The 18,879-nt window shown below is 46.6% G+C and overlaps 2 protein-coding genes across 6 annotated transcripts; both read left to right on the plus strand.

Moving 5' to 3' along the window:
- The first annotated feature begins 2,560 nt into the window (after window positions 1-2,560).
- marveld2a (MARVEL domain containing 2a) lies at window positions 2,561-10,062 on the plus strand. Of its 5 annotated transcripts, none has more exons than XM_086054021.1 (10): window positions 2,561-2,723; window positions 4,392-4,475; window positions 5,033-5,267; window positions 5,387-6,102; window positions 7,332-7,552; window positions 8,540-8,575; window positions 8,645-8,805; window positions 8,916-9,090; window positions 9,162-9,212; window positions 9,283-10,062. In XM_086054021.1, the coding sequence occupies exons 3-10, from the start codon at window positions 5,050-5,052 to the stop codon at window positions 9,400-9,402; spliced, it is 1,698 nt and encodes a 565-aa protein (XP_085910147.1). In that variant the 5' UTR covers window positions 2,561-2,723; window positions 4,392-4,475; window positions 5,033-5,049; the 3' UTR covers window positions 9,403-10,062. The 5 variants fall into 5 exon arrangements, with proteins under 5 accessions (XP_085910147.1, XP_085910146.1, XP_085910149.1 ...); XM_086054020.1 differs by having other exon boundaries at window positions 4,392-4,441; XM_086054023.1 differs by having other exon boundaries at window positions 4,392-4,441; window positions 8,690-8,805.
- A 340-nt stretch (window positions 10,063-10,402) lies between these two features.
- oclna (occludin a) lies at window positions 10,403-18,651 on the plus strand. Its single transcript, XM_086054025.1, has 9 exons — window positions 10,403-10,530; window positions 11,421-11,511; window positions 12,358-13,042; window positions 13,880-14,047; window positions 15,731-15,870; window positions 16,154-16,306; window positions 16,376-16,547; window positions 17,413-17,454; window positions 17,677-18,651. Exons 2-9 carry the CDS (start codon window positions 11,462-11,464, stop codon window positions 17,773-17,775), a joined length of 1,509 nt encoding a protein of 502 aa, XP_085910151.1. The 5' UTR covers window positions 10,403-10,530; window positions 11,421-11,461; the 3' UTR covers window positions 17,776-18,651.
- The last annotated feature ends 228 nt before the right edge of the window (window positions 18,652-18,879 follow it).

The raw sequence follows: 18,879 nt of genomic DNA on the forward strand, positions 1-18,879 counted from the left end.
TTCAGCCCAGTGTTTCCCAACCTTTTGGGAGTTTTATTAGCCCTTTGGGGTGGTTTCAATTAATTATTCATTTAGAACAATATCAAGGGGGGGGAAAAGTTTAGCAAGACCTGCTGTACATTAATTGTTGGAAATAAGTAATTATCTTCGAATATATATATATATATATCCATATATATATAAGATATATATATATATAAGATATATATCTATATCTATATATATATATATATATATATATATATATATATATAATATCTATATGTATATATATATGATATATATATATGATATATATGATATATATATATCATATATATATATAAGATATATATATAAGATATATATATATATGATAGATATATATATGATATATATATATATTATATATATATATATAAGATATACATATATATTATATATGTAAGATATACATATATATATAAGATATATATATATAAGATATAGATATATATATATATATTTTATATATATATATATAAGATATACATATATATTATATATGTAAGATATACATATATATATAAGATATATATATATATATATATATATATATATATATATATATATATATATATATATATATATATATATATATTTATGACAGTTGAGAATCACTAGTATAACTTTTTTTTTTTTTTTTTTTTTAGCCCGCCAAACCACTTTGTCGCCAACGTAGCATCGCAGCTGACAGGTTGTACCCGTTTGGAAACATTCCGTTGTGTCTGTGTGCATGTGTGTGTCATGTGACGAATTCTCAGATCTTTCTTTTCAAACAGAACAAAAACAAAAAAAAAGCCATGTGTTACCCGACGCGACCGAGCGTCCCTCGATATGCAAAAAATATCCATGTGCTGTGTTTTGAGCTCGGTCGTTTGAGTGCGAAACTTCCCTCGTCTCCCGGTTTATCCGTCAAGCAAACGCGCCGCTTCAGCGTGCAGTTTGTACGGACTTGAAGGGATTTCCCCGCAGGATGTTAGCGTCAAGATGGTAGGCGAGCCCGTTGTCCGAAATCACCTCTTCAGGGTCAAGCGGTGGCATTACGCCAGCGAGACGCTAAAGCTAAAGCCATTTTCTTCCAAATTGTACCTTTAACACATGCAACCTCCGTGAAAATGTGCGCGTTTGTGAACGTTTGAGTCAGTGAGTTTCATCCGAGAAATGTTTTTGTTTTTCAATGTTTGTGGGCTCATTCCACTACTGCCAGCTGTCAGGAACACATCTGCTGATTTGAAAATTAAAAAAAGCCTCATGGAAACCTTTCTAGAAGCTTCTTTCATTGCACTGCATCACCCCATGATGATGACGCCTACCTACTCTTTGGGGGAAAAGCCCTACCACACTTACACCCCCACTGTGACATCACAATATGGCTCATTGACATAACCCCGCCCCCATTGTGAGTGTCACAGCAAATGACTGTAGCTAGGCTGGATGAAGTTCCAGAGCAAAACAACCACTTTGACAGATAAGCCGAAGCACAGTTACATTAAGCCCAAAAGGTAAGCAGAGCTGCGTTAGCTAACCGCAAAGCAACATTAGCTTCCGCTAATAGCCTACTGTTGTTGGTGGGTATTTGTGATTCGGAAAAATCCTGAGTTACGCTGCTACATTGACAAGTGTAACCTGTTTTCGGAGTTTGGTCAAATTATGTTCACAAGCTGAGCCGTGATTGGTTGTTAGCTGAGCAACTGTGCTGTCATTTTCAGTTGACAGCAAGTGGCAAAATGGCTGACCCTTGTGATGTGTAAAAATGGCTGGATTTTTGCTGCTTAATTCATATTCCACAAACGTAACATTAATCACAATACTGTGCTTAGGCTAGTGGGGCCCCAGAGAACATATTATTGTCAAGAACATATTTGACTTGTTGGCAACTTTAAGTCAGATCAGAGCGTTAGCTTCTCACATTGACGCTTGATTGCTCCGTAAAGTTGTAGGAAGTTTGTTCCTGACTGTAAAAAATACATTTTACGCGGAAGTACAGTAAAGTCCTTACTAATAGTATAGCATTTGAATCAGTACCCAGGACTCAGGTAACGACCAATCACGGCTCAGCTTCATAAAACAGGTCAGCCGTGATTGGTCGTTACCTGAGCAGTTGTGATGTCAGGCGACAGAAGTGACAAAATGGCCGCCCCCGGAGATGGCTCAAAACGGCTGGATTTTGCCGCTTTACTCATATTCCCCCAACGCAATATTAATCATCAGAATGCCGTGTTTCAACTAGTGGGCCTGCTGGGAACATATTCTTGAAAACTATATGTTTGGGTTGACTTTCACTTTAAGTACAGTAAGAACACATTTGCTCTTCGTCAATGTACTTAAGTCGATTTTATTTGTACTGCTGCACTACTGTGTACTTTTGTGCACTCTGTCCATCAAACATTTTTTTTTTTTTGCGCATTTTACAAATGGAGTGGAAAGAACCAATTTACAAATGGAGTGGAAAGAACCAAACATAGATGTACAACACAAAATAAATGAAACATTTCCGGTGAATGAAATCCTCCCCCCCGGGTCTGAATGAAACAGGTACACTCCGGCGCGGCGCGGTGACGTCACAGGGATGGGCAGGTGGTCACGTGGTGTGGCGTAGTGGCGGTGGGGGCGAAATTAGCTACGGCGGTGCGCCGTCAACTTTGTGTCATGAAGAAGAGCAACAGGAGGAGGAAAAAAAGAGAAAATAAGACAAGAACACGGTAGGCCAACTTCGGAGCAGTACCGATGAGCTTCTGTTCGGTATGAAAAGTCAAAGTTGACTTGACGAAAGCGAGGCTATCTAGCCAGGAAGTGCACCTCGATCGCGCCGAGGGAACCGGTCCAACTGGACAACATTTGGGAAGGACGACCGTTCACCGCTCAACTTCGCTTTTGCTTCGACAATTTGGCTTCGACAATGTTTTCACGCAGTTCTCGTGTGTGAACCCAACTTGTTACTGCAACGTCGTCAGGCCGCCACACAATTTGAACTTTACTACTGTTTTTTTGTTTTTCCCCTCTGTCGCCTGTGAACACCTTGCACGTTACTTGTACATCATTTAATTTTTTGTTGCAATATAATTAGTTCACATTTAAATGCGTTCCCAACTTGACGATTCATTTCGAAGTATTCATCTTCATTTTTTCCAAATATTTGAAATGATGCGTTCGCGAAAATCTTAAGGACGTCGTAAAAAACACTTCCATCCGCTAATAAATCATGATTGATAGTTTCGGCTTACTCGTTGTCTATATTTTAATTATTGCTATTTTACCTATTTGCGAATTAAAATCCTGACACATTATTCGGAAATAGAATTTTTGTCATAATTTATCGTCCAAAGGTTCCAAAATGCTGCGTTTCCAAAACCTTGAGAATCCCGTACACATTGCTGAGCCTCACGAATGGCATCATGCACAAAAGAAATCTTAATTTTGGCTTCCTCGTTGTCTTTCTTTAAGTAGATCTATATCTGGTTTTATTTATTTAGTTTTATTCGTATTTTTTTTTTAATGTGGTATATGTTTAATGTACATCACTTTTGTTCAAGTACTTAAATAGTGAGAATTTGAATCGTTGACATTTAACATCTTCATTCACGAGTGACAGTCCCGCTACATCATTGAGCAATGAATGTCCCTGTCGTCCAAATGATGCGCTCGTGAAACGCGACAATGTCATAAAAAAAAAAAAATCCCTTACCCTCACTGCAGTAATCTTGAAATCTTGTGATTTTGGCTTCCTCGTTGTCTTTATTTGAATTTTTGACATTTTCCGTGTTTATTAATACCGTCCCGCTTAATGATTTTTGTCAAGCATCTTAAAATCACGCATTCTGATATCCCATGTACCAGCTAATATGTATAGCAGACATGTTATTTTTTTCACATCAATAAACTGTTGAATTTTTTTCGAGTATGTGTGTCGTTTTTGACCATGTATGTGTGTAGCATGCTTATGAAGCGTTTTAGGTTGCAGGTAGTTTTCGTACTAATCCCAAACAGGGACGTTACAGTCCAATCCGATTTGCTGTTGCGCCAATGATGTCATCTTAGTTTTCTCGTTTTGGAAAATTGAAAGTGACCCTTTATTAACTTAACTGCAAACTAGACCTGAGCGAGTTTATCGATGATTTACCGATGATTTATTTTTTTCTCGTTTATTTTGTGTCTCGTCCATAGCTGAAAGTGTGCCTCTGCAGATGCGCACCGCTTACACTAACAATACGGCGGCCGACAGCGTTGATAGCAGTTTGATTGCTGTATTTATTATTGAGCCACTTTTCCAAGGCCTCCGGCGACTATTTTTGGCAAAAAGCGAGCTTACGCGAAAGCCAATCAGGATGCTTCAGGAAGTGCTGATTGTTGTTGTGCTGTTTGTATTCCAGGTGCTAATCGGCGTCACGCAAACGAGCTTGGCTTGCGGCAGGCGGTCAATGTAAGTGGTGACGAGTGACTGCGTTGTCAGCGAGGTATTTAACAGCAGTTCCTATTTTTTTGTTTTTTTATTTTTTCTTGCAACTACTCCTCCGAATGAGCTGCCATTCTGATTGGCTGAGTGATTCGCAGTGCATCTCCTGCGCCGCCCGCCACCCGCCGGCCGGGAGGCGCACTGTGGACGCGGCTAGCATGAAGGATTGTGGGTAACTTGTGGGTTGCGGCTGGTGCCTTCTGTCCCCTTCTCCTCTGCGGCGACTTTTGCGGTGCCGGTGTGGCTCGGGCCGTGTCGGTGCAACCGTAGGCATCAAGGAAGCCGCCCGGCTCCAAAGTCCACACACCCTGGCTCGCAGGCCTGCTTTTCTGGTCATATGGAAACATTTGATGTCTATGAGTGTAACCGGATGGCAATTTCCTGGCTTCTCGCTATCGTCGCTAATTCTCTGTGCGTATGTGCGGCCGTGTCTGCTTTTGTGCGTTTGTCCAGCTTTGCGTGCTTTCCGGCATTTGTCAATTTGTGTCCGTGTGTGCGTTTTCTCGTTTCTGCGTTCCCCTTTGCGTGAAGTGACGGCCGCGCACGCGTGTGTGTCAGGGCCCCCCATCATCCTGATGTTCCATGGTGACGAGTACCTGGGCCGCACTGAGCATGTCCGCCAGGCGCCTCACTACGACCAGGTCCCGCCGGGCACGTTGCCCCGTGACGAGCCCTACCGGCCTCACCCTCTGAGCGCCCAGTCGGCGCCGTACTTTGCCCTCAGCGCCGACCCGCTCCCGCCGCCGCCTCTTCCCGACCAGCCTCCCGTTGGACTCGACTACTCCAGCGACGGGTATGCTTGTCATGAAAAAAAAAATGTAAAAATCCAATTGGCATAAGGTTGGCACGGGTTTGCGAGTTCTGCGCATGTATTTCTGAACATACCGTTGAACTTCCCGTTGGCGCCGCTAGCGAGCGGGATCCGGACCCGGCGCTGGACATCAAACCGGTGCACCGCTTCATCCCCGACTCGTGGAAGAACTTCTTCCGGGCCAGCGATCGCAGCAGCAAAAAGGGGGCGTGGCCCGAGCCCTCGGCGGCGCCGCCGTCATGTAACGACAACAACAACAGCACCAGCGAGGGCGTGCGCTGCTCGCCCCCCCGCACGCCGTCGGTCCCCGGCTCCTACCGGGACCCTTATGGGGGCTCGGCCGGCAGCTACAACTCGGGCAAGGAGCTCCTGGACCTGGGCGAGTCGGCGTCGGGCCGCACCTACCGCACGGCGCTGACCTACAGCGAGCGCGTGGAGGAGTACCACCAGCGTTACGCCTACATGAAGTCGTGGGCGGGGCTGCTGAGGATTCTGGGATGCGTGGAGCTGCTGCTGGGCGCCGCCGTCTTCGCCTGCGTCTGCGCGTACATCCACAAGGACTACGAGTGGTTCAAAATGTTCGGCTACTCGTCTCCGGGCGGCGGCTTTTACGGCGCCGGCGCCGGCGCCGGCACCTACACGGGCCCCAAGACGCCCTTCGTGCTGGTGGTGGCGGGCCTGGCCTGGCTGGTGACGGTCATCGTGCTGGTGCTGGGCATGAGCATGTACTACCGCACCATCCTGCTGGACTCCAGCTGGTGGCCGCTGACCGAGTTCGTCATCAACTTGGCGCTCGCCGTGCTCTACATGGCCGCCGGTAGGACGCGGGCCTCAAAGGCCAACTCAAACTCACATCTCCTTTTCATTCGGGAAAAATCGACATTGGAAAGTCCCGCCAATAACGCTCTTTTTCTCGGAAAAAAACAAATCCATATATGCACCTTCAGAAAGTAACCGCAAAGAGGGCAGCGGGCAGTCGACATATGCTCACTTTAACAAAAAGCTTTTTGTTAATTGACATGTGGTCAAAATGTCGAGGTGCACGTTCGTCCGTTGGCCCTCCACCCCTAGCGAGCAGTTTTACCTTCAAATCTGGAAACGCGCCTGCTCGCCCTGCTGTGGGCAAAAAACATTTGTGGGAGGTGTTTAAATGGTTTTGTCTTAAACGCAAACATTTTTTTTTCAAGAATATGTTCGATGCAAGCCCACCAGTTGAAACAGGGCATTCAGATAAATATTCCCTTTGTGCAATAAGTGTTAATCCACTCGTTTATAGCCATCCCGGGGGCGGCCATTTTGTCACTTGCTGTCGACCGAAAATGACATCACAACTGCTCACAACAACCAATCGCGGTTCAGATTCGCAAAACGGGTCAGCCGTGATTGGTCGTTCCCTGAGCAATTGTGATGTCATTTTCGGTCGACAGCAAGTGACAAAATGGCCGCCCCCGGGGATGGCTAAAAAGGAGTGGATTAACACTTATTCCACAAATGCAATATTAATCGGAATGCCCTGTTTCAACTCGTGGGCCTGCTGGGAACGTTTGGGTTGACTTTAAATTGTAATGTGTAGGAAAAAAATGGAGTACAAAAAACAACTGCTTTTGAGAGCTAATAAAGAGCTAATATTGACCAATTAAATTTGCTTACATGTTGACAACCTCGCTTGACAACCGGTTTTGTTTTCATTTAAGAATAAACTAACGACAGACAGTTTTGACTTGGTATAATTGTTCTTATTTATATTTTGTCAGGATTTGTCATAGCGATTTGATTTTTTTTCTAAAATAAAATCGACGTACAAACAGAGCACGCAACAAAACGGACTCTCTTCTCTTGCGATCACGCCTCGGCGGAGCTCAGTGCTGCCGTGGAGTGTTGTGGCTCGGCGTGGTACTACACCGTTTGGATACAACTCACTTGCCGGCTTACTGTCAAAGAAAACCCCCAAAACAGATTGCTTAAAAATTGCGTTTGCGTTAACAATGAGCAGCGGCAGCACGACATTGTAATGTGTCTTCCCCCCCCCTCCTCGTGTTTGCGCAGGCATCGTGTACGTGCGCGACACCATCCGCGGCGGCTTGTGCTCCTACCCCATGTTCAACAACGACCTGAGCGGCGCCTTCTGCAGGACGGAGGCGGGACAGACGGCCGCCATCATCTTCCTCTTCCTCACCATGGTCATCTACCTGATCGGCGCCGGCGTCAGCCTCAAGCTGTGGCGCCACGAAGCGGCGCGCAGATACCGCCAGAGCAACGCGCACGAGGTCCCAGACCAAATCCAGCCTGCCTTCAAAAAAATTCCTGCCAATTACTGCTTGCCCAACCCTCACTCGAAATGCTCGCCCCTCCTTCAAACTCCAACTTGAAACCCTAACTCACACTTGAAATCATCATTTAAAACCCTAACCTTTGCTTCAAACCCAAATGTGAAATCCGAAGCCCCGGTTCATTTCATTAAAGCCCTAACCCTAGCTTGAAACCTTGACACAGGCTTGAAACCAAAATTTGACACCCTAACCCTAGTTTAGAGCCCTATTTGCAACCCTCACTTTGGCTTCACACCCTAATTTGAAACCCGAAATCTTATTTGAAACCCTAATTTAAAACTGTGACCCTTGCTTGAAACTTAAACTTGAAACCCCAACCTTTTTGTCCAAACCACAAAATAAAATCCTGACCTTATTTAAAACCCTAATTTCCACCTTAGCCTTGGCCTCACACCCATTTTTTTAAAAGAAAAAAAAAATGGATTCCCTAACTTTGAAGCCCTAGCTTTTGTTTGAAACCCTAATTGAAAATCCTAACCTTTGCTTCAAACCCTAATTTACAACTCAAAGACTGTACTGTAAGGCAACCTTAGTTAGAAACCCTAACCCGTGGCGGTGTGCGCCCCTCATTTGAAACCCTAACCTCAAGTCCGAACCCTTGCTTGAAACCGTGACCTGAAACCGCAACCTTTTCTTCGCATCATAAAATGAAACCCTGAGCTTGTTTGAAACCTTAATCCAGGACTGCAATGCTACTTTCAAAGCGTAACATGTTGTTGCTGCCATTTTGGTAAGCGGGAAGACCAGTTAGCCTAGCCTAGCCTAGCCTAGCATAGCTTCGCCTAGCTTCACTGTCCTGTTGGCTAAGCAATATTCCCGACTGTGTGGCCACATTGAAGCCGTTCGCTGATCGACAAGTGCCTTCGTGCTACATTGCTAGCACGGCTAACATGGCGTTTCTCTTCTTTTTCTCTTATGGTTCAGATGCGGCAGTCCGAGTTTGGAGCGGCGCAGTCGCTGGTGAGCATCCTGCCTGCCGCCCGGAAGCCGAGCGACCGCTGGAATCTGACAGATTTCTTTCCTAACTAGCTGGTTCCCGCTGGCGCGCCGGCGGGCACCAAAACCCCCCTGCAGGAATCGTCCCTGGTGTCCGCGCAGGACGCGCCCGTCGCCGCGGCCCCCAAGATCCTGCAGGGGGCCATCCCGTCCGGCCACATTCCCAAGCCGGTCATCGTGCCGGACTACATCGCGTGAGTGCTGGCGCGTCAAGGCGCCGCTGTAGCGCCGGCGCTTTTTTTGGACCTCTTTCCGGATAATTCCCCGACAACATGCTGACCGGGGACGGGCGTTTCTCGGCAAGCAGGAAGTACCCGACCGTCCGCTCGGACGAGGAGCGCGACCAGTACCGCGCCGTGTTCAACGACCAGTATGCCGAGTACAAGGAGCTGCACGCCGACGTGCAGGCCGCCTGCAAGAAGTTTGACGAGATGGACGGCCTGATGCGCAACCTCCCGCAGCAGCCCGGCAGCCAGATGGTCAGCTCGCCTGACGTCATGACGCTTCCTCTTTGCCGCAGCCCAACTTGCCCCTTTCTTCTCTCTCGCAGGAAGCCGATCGCATCAACAGAATCCTTCAGGAGTTCCAGAGGAAGAAAAACGTGAGTGTGTCGTCACCTTGGCGCTCCGCAAGCGGAGCTGCCATTTGACGGCTTTGTTGGGAACCCGCAGGACCCGACCTTCCTGGAGAAGAAGGAGCGCTGCGACTACCTGAAGAACAAGCTGTCGCACATCAAGCAGAAGATTCAGGAGTACGACAAAGTCATGGAGTGGAGCGACGGCTACGACTAAAGGACGCACAAGGCCGCCCGTGGCGCTCACGCCCGAACGCCTGAACGCCGTGTCTTCAGACCGCCCATGTTCGCCGTCTTTGTCTTTTGTTTTTATTTTTCACATTTTGTTCCACCATTTCACACATTTTAACATGCTAACTAGTTCCCTGTGCTTTGTAGTGTCACCTGCTCGTGTTCGTGTGCTTGCGCGTCGCTTTTTTTTTTTTTTTTTTTGGCTGCACCTACAGGTGGGATGCTGCGTGAACATCTCTGAGACATGCTGAAGGGTGGTGAAACTAAAAACAAGATGAAACGGCGGGAAAACTCATTTGCAGGAGGACTAAACTCATTAAAAACATGCTGAAATGAAGGCTCAACTTCACAACATGCGCAATATGACTAATGTAATGGGTCAACTTAATCAAAACGTGCGAAATGATGGGTACACTCATTTAAACATGCTAAAATGAATACGCCAAATGATGAAATGAAACCACTTCACATTCATGAAATTTTTTATATAACGTCGAAATCCATTTTTGACCACTAGCTCTACAAATGTGATGATTCCATTCTGCCCTGGATACGAAGCTAATGTTTTTTGTTGTTGTTGTTTTTGTTTTTAAACAAACACACCATGTATATTGAGTCTTAACACTGAATAAACGTCATTAGACAAGGCTGTCTTGATTATTTCATGCCACACGGCATATTATTGAATGGCGCAGCTGCTCATTGAGTGGAGCTGCTAAAATAGGGCAACGTTAGCTTCCGGAAGTTTCACACATTATATTCAGTTGTTTACCTGAATTACATACATACGTATACATATCCTCAGTAAAAAAAAAAAAAAAAGTCCTGTTAATTTGAGACATCTAATAAATTGTAAACATGAAATGCACTGGCAATAAAATCTGTTCATTTTTTGGTTCAGGATTTTTAGAAACTTCTTTTGTCAGCAAATGATTTCCGCGTTTGGCGTTTCCTTTTGCACTTGAACTCAGCATTACCTGCGACGTAATGGGATACCTTTGAGTGGGCGCGGCCAAGCTGCTGCCTGGTCAAGGTGTGGTCGCAGGCTTTTCGTGTGTTTGTGTGTGGATTTCATTTCGAGGGAACATCAAGCCGGCGGCGGACGAAGTTTCAGGTGAGCGCCTCGAACTCTTTCTTCCCTTTATTTACCTTCACCCTGATATCTTTGGAATGAAGCTTTTTCTGATTATCGTGTATTTTTTTTGTGTGTCCTATCGCGCTTCCAATTGTGTGGTTGTTGTTGTAGCTTGCTCAAGAAGGCTGCATAAAATGTGACTGGGTTTTTTTCTGTCAAACTGGCGTGATTCAAGCAATACGTGTATTCGAAATAATTGTAATATGAGCACAAATATGTTTAATGACGTTATGTTATGGCTAAACCGGATTCTTGTCTAGCTGCAGAGTTTCGTAAATGTTGTTACATTTTAGTTAATGCCAAAGTAACCTTCTTTAACTTACAGTAACACCCACACAAACATGCGTGTGTCTCCCCCCCCCCCCTGTACAACAACAGTAAGTGTTGCCGTTGCAGTCATCTGAAGACCGTCCGTCTCAAATGCTGTACCTGTTGAATGACGTCATGGGTGACATTTTCTACATAGCTGATAAAGTCTCATGCTAACTTTGTTTCTATCGTAAGGGACACTTGATGTGTCATCAACTCAATGCTGGGCGACTAATCAAGTTGACCGATTATTTGAGATCCATTTTGTTGTGTTTTTTTTTAGCGTGTCCCTCACTGGTGTGTTGTGTTTACACTAACAACATGGCCACGAACTGGTTCCTGCCGTGGAAATCAATTGTTGTTCTTGCCGAACGTACTGGAAATCGCTCTCCTTCTTTTGAATTATCTCTTGTTTTTATTTTGCTCCAACCGCATAAAAACGGGATTGTGTTTCAAAGGCATGTCGCCTAACTGTCCTTTGGCTAAAGTTTCAACTTTTTGAATTGTAGGGATGTTGTAAACGCTGTCTATGTGTTTGCTTGTTTGTTTGTTTGTTATAGCGCAGAAACTCTGACAGTCAAAGACAAGCGAAACAGCAGCAATGTCCAGCAGGCCCAACGGGAGTCCGCCTCCCTACGAGTCGGATGGCTAGTAAGTCCAAGCCGCTTCGCTCATTTTCTTCTAATGTGGGAAATGGGAGCCGAACATTATAATATCACTTGGAGGAAACAAAAAGAATATACTCCAAATAAGAGGTCAAGTGTGTTTGCTTCGAGCTGTTTAGTTGTCACTCCCAGTGCAGGTTGACTGTAAAAGCGACGCGTGAAACTAAAGAAAATGTAATATTGTGTTTTCAAGCAGCAATATGTTCAACCAAATGATAAAATAGTGAGATAGTCTGCTAGCATTATGCTAACACCTCAGACGGGGTAGCATCACGCCATGCCCTCCTGTCTCGAAACACTGCTGTCACCGGACACAACCAAGAACTACTTTTGGAAAACAAAGTCGTAAGATTGGAGCTTCTATCAGCGCCAGCACCAAAGCGCTCCCTTGAACTGCCCTTTCATCCCGGGCTGGGGGCCCGTCACTACTTTTGTCTAAATGAAGCCACCTAATTCACTTTGCGCCAAGATGCCATGAGACGATTGCGGCAAAGCACTACTTTTATTTTTCGGCGAAGCTTCAAAGCTCACTTCGACATACATCCTTTGCACCGAAATGGTGACAAAGCACTACTTTTGTCTAAATGAAGCCACGTCATTCACTTGGCACCAAGGCGCCGTGAGATGATTGCGGCAAAGCACTACTTTTTTTTCTTTTTTCGGCGAAGCTCCATAGCTCACTTCGGCATTGTTCCCCTGTACCACGATGGCGCCACAGCAGCACTTAAGTCCCCCCCACAAAATTTCAGTGACCGGCGAGTACGGCAGGGAGCATGGTTCTTGTTTTTTCCTCCCGATGGCTAACGAAGGCTGTGCGCGCCCCCCAATGCAGCAACGCGCCCCCCCAGCCGGCGTACTCGTACTACCCGGACGACGAGTTCCAGCACTTCTACCGCTGGACGTCGCCGCCGGGCGTGCTGAAGATCATGTCCATCATCGTCATCGTGCTGTGCGTGGCCATCTTCGCCTGCGTGGCCTCCACCCTGGCGTGGGACTCGCAGGGGGCGCTGTCGGGCTTCGGCGGCGGCATCGGGGGCTCCTACGGCGGCGGGGGCTCCTACGGCGCCGGCGGCGGCTACGGCGGCGGCGGCTACGGCGGCGGCGGCGGCTTCGGCTCCTTCGGGGGCGGCGCCTACGGAGCCGGCAACAACTACGGCTACGGCGGGCTGGGCGGCAACTACAACGACCCGCGCTCGGCCAAAGGCTTCATCATCGCCATGGCGGCCATCACCTTCGTGGCCGCGCTGGCCATCTTCATCGTGCTGGTGTCCCACCAGAGCGTGTCGGAGAGCCGGAAGTTCTACCTGGCCGCCGTCATCGTCTGCGCCGTCTTGGCCCTGCTGATGCTGATCGCCGCCATCGTCTACCTGATGGCCGTCAACCCCGCGGCGCAGTCGCAGGGCTCGGCCTACGGCAGCCAGATCGCCGGCCTGTGCGCGCAGTACCAGCGGCCGCAGGTGTCGGGCGTCTTCGTCAACCAGTACCTGTACCACTACTGCGTGGTGGAGCCGCAGGAGGTGGGCTAAAAAAATGACAAATGAAACAATGTGAAGTACTCAGAAAAGGAACCCATCATATTCTGATGTATTACAAAAGCCTTTTTTTTTGTTTAAAGGTCTCCAAGTATTGAGTTCAAATAGAATTCTCAACAACTGGTCTTGGATCTTCTGTAGCTGCGGATGGACAGCAATACCAAATTGAAAACATTACAAATCAACCGTATGGTATTAATTAAAAAAAGAAAACATTTAAGCTAGACCTTTTAGTTGGCTTTATAAAAGTAAGATGTAGTTTCAGCTAACGTTGAGTTGAGAGTTTTAGCTTTTAAATGACGAGGTTTTTTTTTCATTTTCTTTTTTTCTTTTTAATCAAATACCCTTTAACGCTTAAGATCGAGATCATGACAATGCGCACACTGGCTAAGAGTTAGCTCATTAACATTCATCCGCAAACCTGAGCTCACCACAGCCACTAAGTCGACACCGTCATTCGCCGCCTCCCACGGCACTCGCCGGCCCAGGCCCGCGCGCTTTTAACTCAAACGTGTGATGTGAAAATGGGCGCGCTTCAATGCTGCGGGCCTGCTTTGCTTTAGCTGCCCCTATAATGCCTTCATCAAGATGCCGGCCGGGCGTTATCAACAGTTGCTGCGCGCGCAAAACTTTCGGGCGTATGCTAGCTCGCAAAAATCATGTCGGGGGAAGGTCTACTAGAACATCAGAGCTGTAATTGGGGGTTAATGAACACAGTCACATGCCCACTTATGAGAGGGTGTGCACACTTGCGCAACCACATGTTCTGAATTTCCTTCATGCGATTGTTTTGTGTGTGTGTGCGTGTGTGCGCGGCGGCAGGCGATCGCGGTGGTGTTCGGCTTCCTGGCGGCGGCCGCCCTCATCATCATGCTGGTGTTTGCGCTCAAGACGCGCAAGAAGATCAGCGAGTTTGGCAAGAGCAACATCTTGTGGAAGCGCGTCAAGGTGCTGGAGGACGCCCAACCGCCGCAGGACGTCGAGGCCTGGGTCAGAAAAAACAACACAAAAAATCTTTGTCCGCAATTCGCAAACACTTCAAACGCACAAGACCAATTCAATCTTGTTTGCGCAACAGCTGAGCTCAATCTTTTTTTTTTTTTTTTTTTGCGTGTGTCGTGCTTAGTTTCGGCTGGTATCACTCATTTTATTGACGAAAAGGATGACGCTATATTCAGTGCACAATCTAAAAATGTCAAATTCAGCCTTTGTGACGTAATCGGATTCAATTTTGAGGTACTGATTGAACATTGTGTTGCTTGTGTGTGCTAGCATAGTCCAAATGTTTTGACCCTGCTCACCAAAATGTTCAAACCAGCGGCAAGTACAAATGGGGCTAATTACAAATTGATGGATCCGACCGCGACAGAAACTAGTTGCCAGTCCACTCCAGATGGCCCCCCGCCCCTTTGGACAGTCATTGTCAAAGTCTGTTTGGTCCAGAACAAGGTTGCTGTTTTTTACTTGATTCTTTTGGGGCTGTTTCTGGGTTGTGCCGTTGTTACGGATCGCACATATGCAGTCGAGACGAGAACAGGCTAACGGATGGCGGCCATGTTGGCAGGGGCGAGCGTCCCGGCAAAAGGCAATAAATGCTTTTTTTTGGGCGGCCATGTTGGAAGGGGCGAGCGTCCCAGCAAAAGCAGATCAATGTTTTTTTTGGTGGCGGCCATGTTGGTCGGGGCGATGTTCGCTTTTCTTTGGCACAAATAATTCGATATTTGACTTCCTTGTCTATAGTACCCTGTGGCACACATATCTAGTTGAATCCACTGATGAGGCTTTTGTTGTGGAAAACACAAACTGGTAGGCTATCCCCACATATTCAAGAAATTGGTGGAGTTTTGAAGTTGTTGTTTTCCCCCCAATGCAATTACAGTATGAAGGGTGTCAGAAACACCGATTTTTGTTTGCGGTTGGGCCCGGTCCACTTTACATGTGTATCGTTTTACTGTAGAATAACTGCAGTGAGGTGTTGTGGTGTGGAGGAAGTGCAGCCAGGTGTGTGTAAAGCCATATTTGAAGCGGTAGGACCGGTTTGGCGGCTGTCGGCGTGCTAAGAAGGGGTTGAGGTTGGGGTGGGGTGGGGGGGGGGGGCTGATGTGGGGGAGGCAAGGACGAATGCCGGCGCTGGTTTCAAGGTGTGTCGCCGTGGTGACAGCGACAGTTTCACTCTCATAATGTCACATTCCTGGGGCGGGGGCGGGCAGATACCACACACGCGTATGGAAAAAGTGCACGCTCGTCAAGTTGTTTTCTTGGAGGTCACAAGAGTTGACGTGACGGACGGGTCCGCGCACGCTCGTCATTCCGGCGCCGGCCGCAGCCAGCCTAAAAAAAAAACGAAACAAAAAAAAAACAATACATACAAATCTTTACTCTGAAGTGAAATACTTTTGAACGTTTCATTTTGAAAGAATAGACTGTTTGTCTTGTTTTCTCTGTTTGGGAAAAAAAGCAGTCTAAAAATGAGGATCATTTTTGGAGAAACAACGACAAGCAATATGATGAAAAGTATTTATTTAAATATGAAGTCAAAGTTCTTCACGTGCTTTTGTTTATATTTTGAGCGAAAAAAAAAAAGTCTTTTTGAGAAAGAAAGTAGGTAGGTCACAAAAGTAAGTCTTCTGTTTTTCTTTTCTTCTTTTTTTAAATGCGAGCGCTTTCCAACAGGTGAACAACGTGTCGATGCCGCCCGAGGAACTTCCCATGGCCAACTTCCCGGAGAAGCTGCGCAGCTCGCGGGGTCACCTGGACGACGACGACGACCGCAGCACCAACTACAGCAAGCCTCGCTACGGCTACACGCCGCCGTCAGTGCGCCCTTTACTAATCCTACACGCTCTTCATCTATGATGATGATGATGATGATGATGATGTCATAGGGTCAGACGCGTGCAATGCTGAGTCATTCATACTCAACAAAACAAACAGCAGAGTTCCGTGATTGTTACACCATGTGTGTCACTGTGTGCGCGCATGTGGAGCGCGTGTGTAACACTGACTATTTGATTGCACACGGAAAAAAGCGAATGTATTCTGATCATTATGAAGATTACTGATGATGATTCTGATCTTTATGTGTGCGTGTGACAGGCCGGCGGAGGACGAGCAGCCCGTCCGTAACGGCGTTCCTTACTCGGACGTTCCCAGCTCGGCCGGGAGAGCCAACAGGAGGCGCGCGGACCCCGACGGCGACTACGCCTCCTCGGGAGACGAGCTGGACGACGACGACGCCGACTTCTACAGGTGGCCGCCCGAATCGCCCGCGCGCCCACGCGGCCACGCCTTTTAATGGGGGTGGGTGGTCTTCCTCAGCGAGTTCCCGCCCATCGCCAGCGAGCAGGAGCGAAACGAGTACAAGCGAGAGTTTGACCGCAACCACCTGGAGTACAAAGACCTCCAGGCCGAGCTGGACGCCGTCAACAAGAAACTCAGCGACATGGACCGAGAACTGGACGAGTTGCGGGAGGGAAGCCCGCAGTACCTGGTCAGCATCGTTCGCCGCGTTTCATCACAAACAACGTGCCAAAGTCACGCTTGGGCGACAGGAAGTCGGCCGTTTTGTTTCAAAAAAAAAAAAAAGCCCAACTCGGTGTCCGTTTGGCCGCTTTCAGGGAAAATTCAGCCCCCAAAGCCAGTTTGACGTACAATTCGCTAGACATCTCGATCGTGAGCGGACCCACAAAAAAGTCTCAAGAAGCCATAGCCGGAAAGTCACAGGAAGTCGACTCTCTTGCCTTGACTTGGCCATTTTAGAGACTGTTTGGTCGTTTTCAGAGTTATTTCGAATATTAGCTGCAGGAGCCAGTTTGACTTTGGTAGTTGACATGTCTATCATGAGTAGACCCACAAAAAAGGCTTCAAGGGAGAAAAAAGACACGACTCTTTTCCCACTCAGGGGTCTTTCTTTCTCGCATTTTTAAAACCCAGCCCCTGAAGTCAGTTTGACTTAGCAACATGAAATTTGGGAGAAATTTCTATCACGAGCGGACCCACAAAAAAAACATGAAGAAGCCATACCTGAAAGACACGGGAAGTCTGAAATGTTGGTTGCAAGCGGTCATTTTAGTGTCAGTTTGTCTTCTTTCAAACATTTAGAAAAGTCAGCCCCGACGGACGTTTCTCTCAGCGATCTGAAATTTGCGCGACATTTCTATCACGAGTGGACCCGCAAAAAAGCCTCAAGACCCCATGCTCGAAAAGACACAGGAAGTTGACCATTTAGTTTCGGAGCTAGCATTTTGGGCTCATTTCAAGGTGTTATTCGAAGACACGATCCCAGCGGATCCGAGAGATCAAAGTGCGGCACGTCTAAATATGATCATCATAATAATTGATGCGTTTTCCATCAGGATGCTTTGGACGAGTACAACAAAATCAAGGACATGAAAAAGGTGAGTAAGCGTCAGTCAGTGTTTTGTCTGTTCCAACAGTGGTGGTCAACCTTTGTACAAAGTTAAATACAACAGAAGTGTACAAAACAAAGGTCGCGTATCGGATTCCCCAAAATGGGAGCCGGTTGAAAAATGTAATTGGGCCATTCGTTCAGGCACCACTAGAGGGAGCCCGCGTAGCGCATTTTGCCAATGGCTGCGTTTGTCGCCTTGTCGTTTCAGTCGTCAGATTATCGCGCCAATAAGAGGCGAAGCAAATACCTGAAGGCCAAACTCAACCACATCAAGAAGATGGTCAGCGACTACGACCGCAAAGCCTGAGACGCGGCGGCACACTTCAGACGTCGTCGTCGGCGTCGCCGCCATCGGCCGCCGGCGTGACGTCATCGGAACAAAAGGTTTGCGCGGCGAGTACGGGCCGTCAATCGTGGTCCAAAGTGACGGCCGGAGTCTTCCTGCCACTTCTCATCCAAAAGCGCAACAAGCTTGTCAGGATGAACTTTTGCATGAAATTCTACTTGGATTTTCTCAACTGTTGCCGTGTGTACATAGAAGTTGACTCATGTGCATGAATTTGAGCAGGTCTTTTTTCTAATCTCAACTCAGTTCATGTGTATTAGGTGGGCTGTTTTTAAACAAGTTGCATACTTTTACTGTGGTTTGTGTTAGGTTTCTTTTTTTTCAATGAGAATAAAATATCCACTAAATGTGCTTTTATTTACGGACTTTTTTGTATGCGTTTTTTTTATTTTTTACTGTGGTTTGTGTGAAGCTTTTTTTTTTTTTCAAATGAGAATAAAATGGACACTAAATGTGCTTTTACTTACATACTTTTTTTGTATGCGTTTTTTTTTCTTTTTACTGTGGTTTGTTAGGCTTTTTTTTTTTTTTTCAATGAGAATAATATGGCCACTAAATGTGCTTTTATTTACGGACTTTTTTGTATGCATTTTTTTTCCACTAGGTGGGAGAATTTGGCAGTATTTTGCTGTGGATTAGATTGTCAATATTTTAGTGATGAAATGTTGAGACAATATTATACTTGTTATGATAAAATGATTCGCGATTCAAATATGGGATCTATTATTAGTTACTTTTTAAAGTAGCCCAAATTATGGTGAAATATTTGACTTTAACATGCAAACAGGAAGTGTAGATGCTAAATGAATGTTATATTAAATGACGTTTTGTACTTTTCATACTGTCTGAATTGTTTTTATTTTTTTAAATGATTGTAATCATGTCTGATGAGGCTTTTGGAGCAGTCAGCCAGCGTCTGGCGTCCGTCCAGCGTCCTTGACCTTCTCTTTGAACCCGGGTGTCGCGCCCCAAAGCCCCCCCGCATGTCCCAGCTCGAATAATCCGCCAAGCGCTCCAGATGTGTTTTGCACGTCCAATTTGTCTTGCTCCGATCAACAAATCAGA

The sequence above is a fragment of the Filicampus tigris genome, chromosome 15 (genome assembly GCF_054856515.1).
Source record: "Filicampus tigris isolate MCC_2025a chromosome 15, RoL_Ftig_1.0, whole genome shotgun sequence".
In the NCBI taxonomy this organism is placed as follows: domain Eukaryota; kingdom Metazoa; phylum Chordata; class Actinopteri; order Syngnathiformes; family Syngnathidae; genus Filicampus; species Filicampus tigris.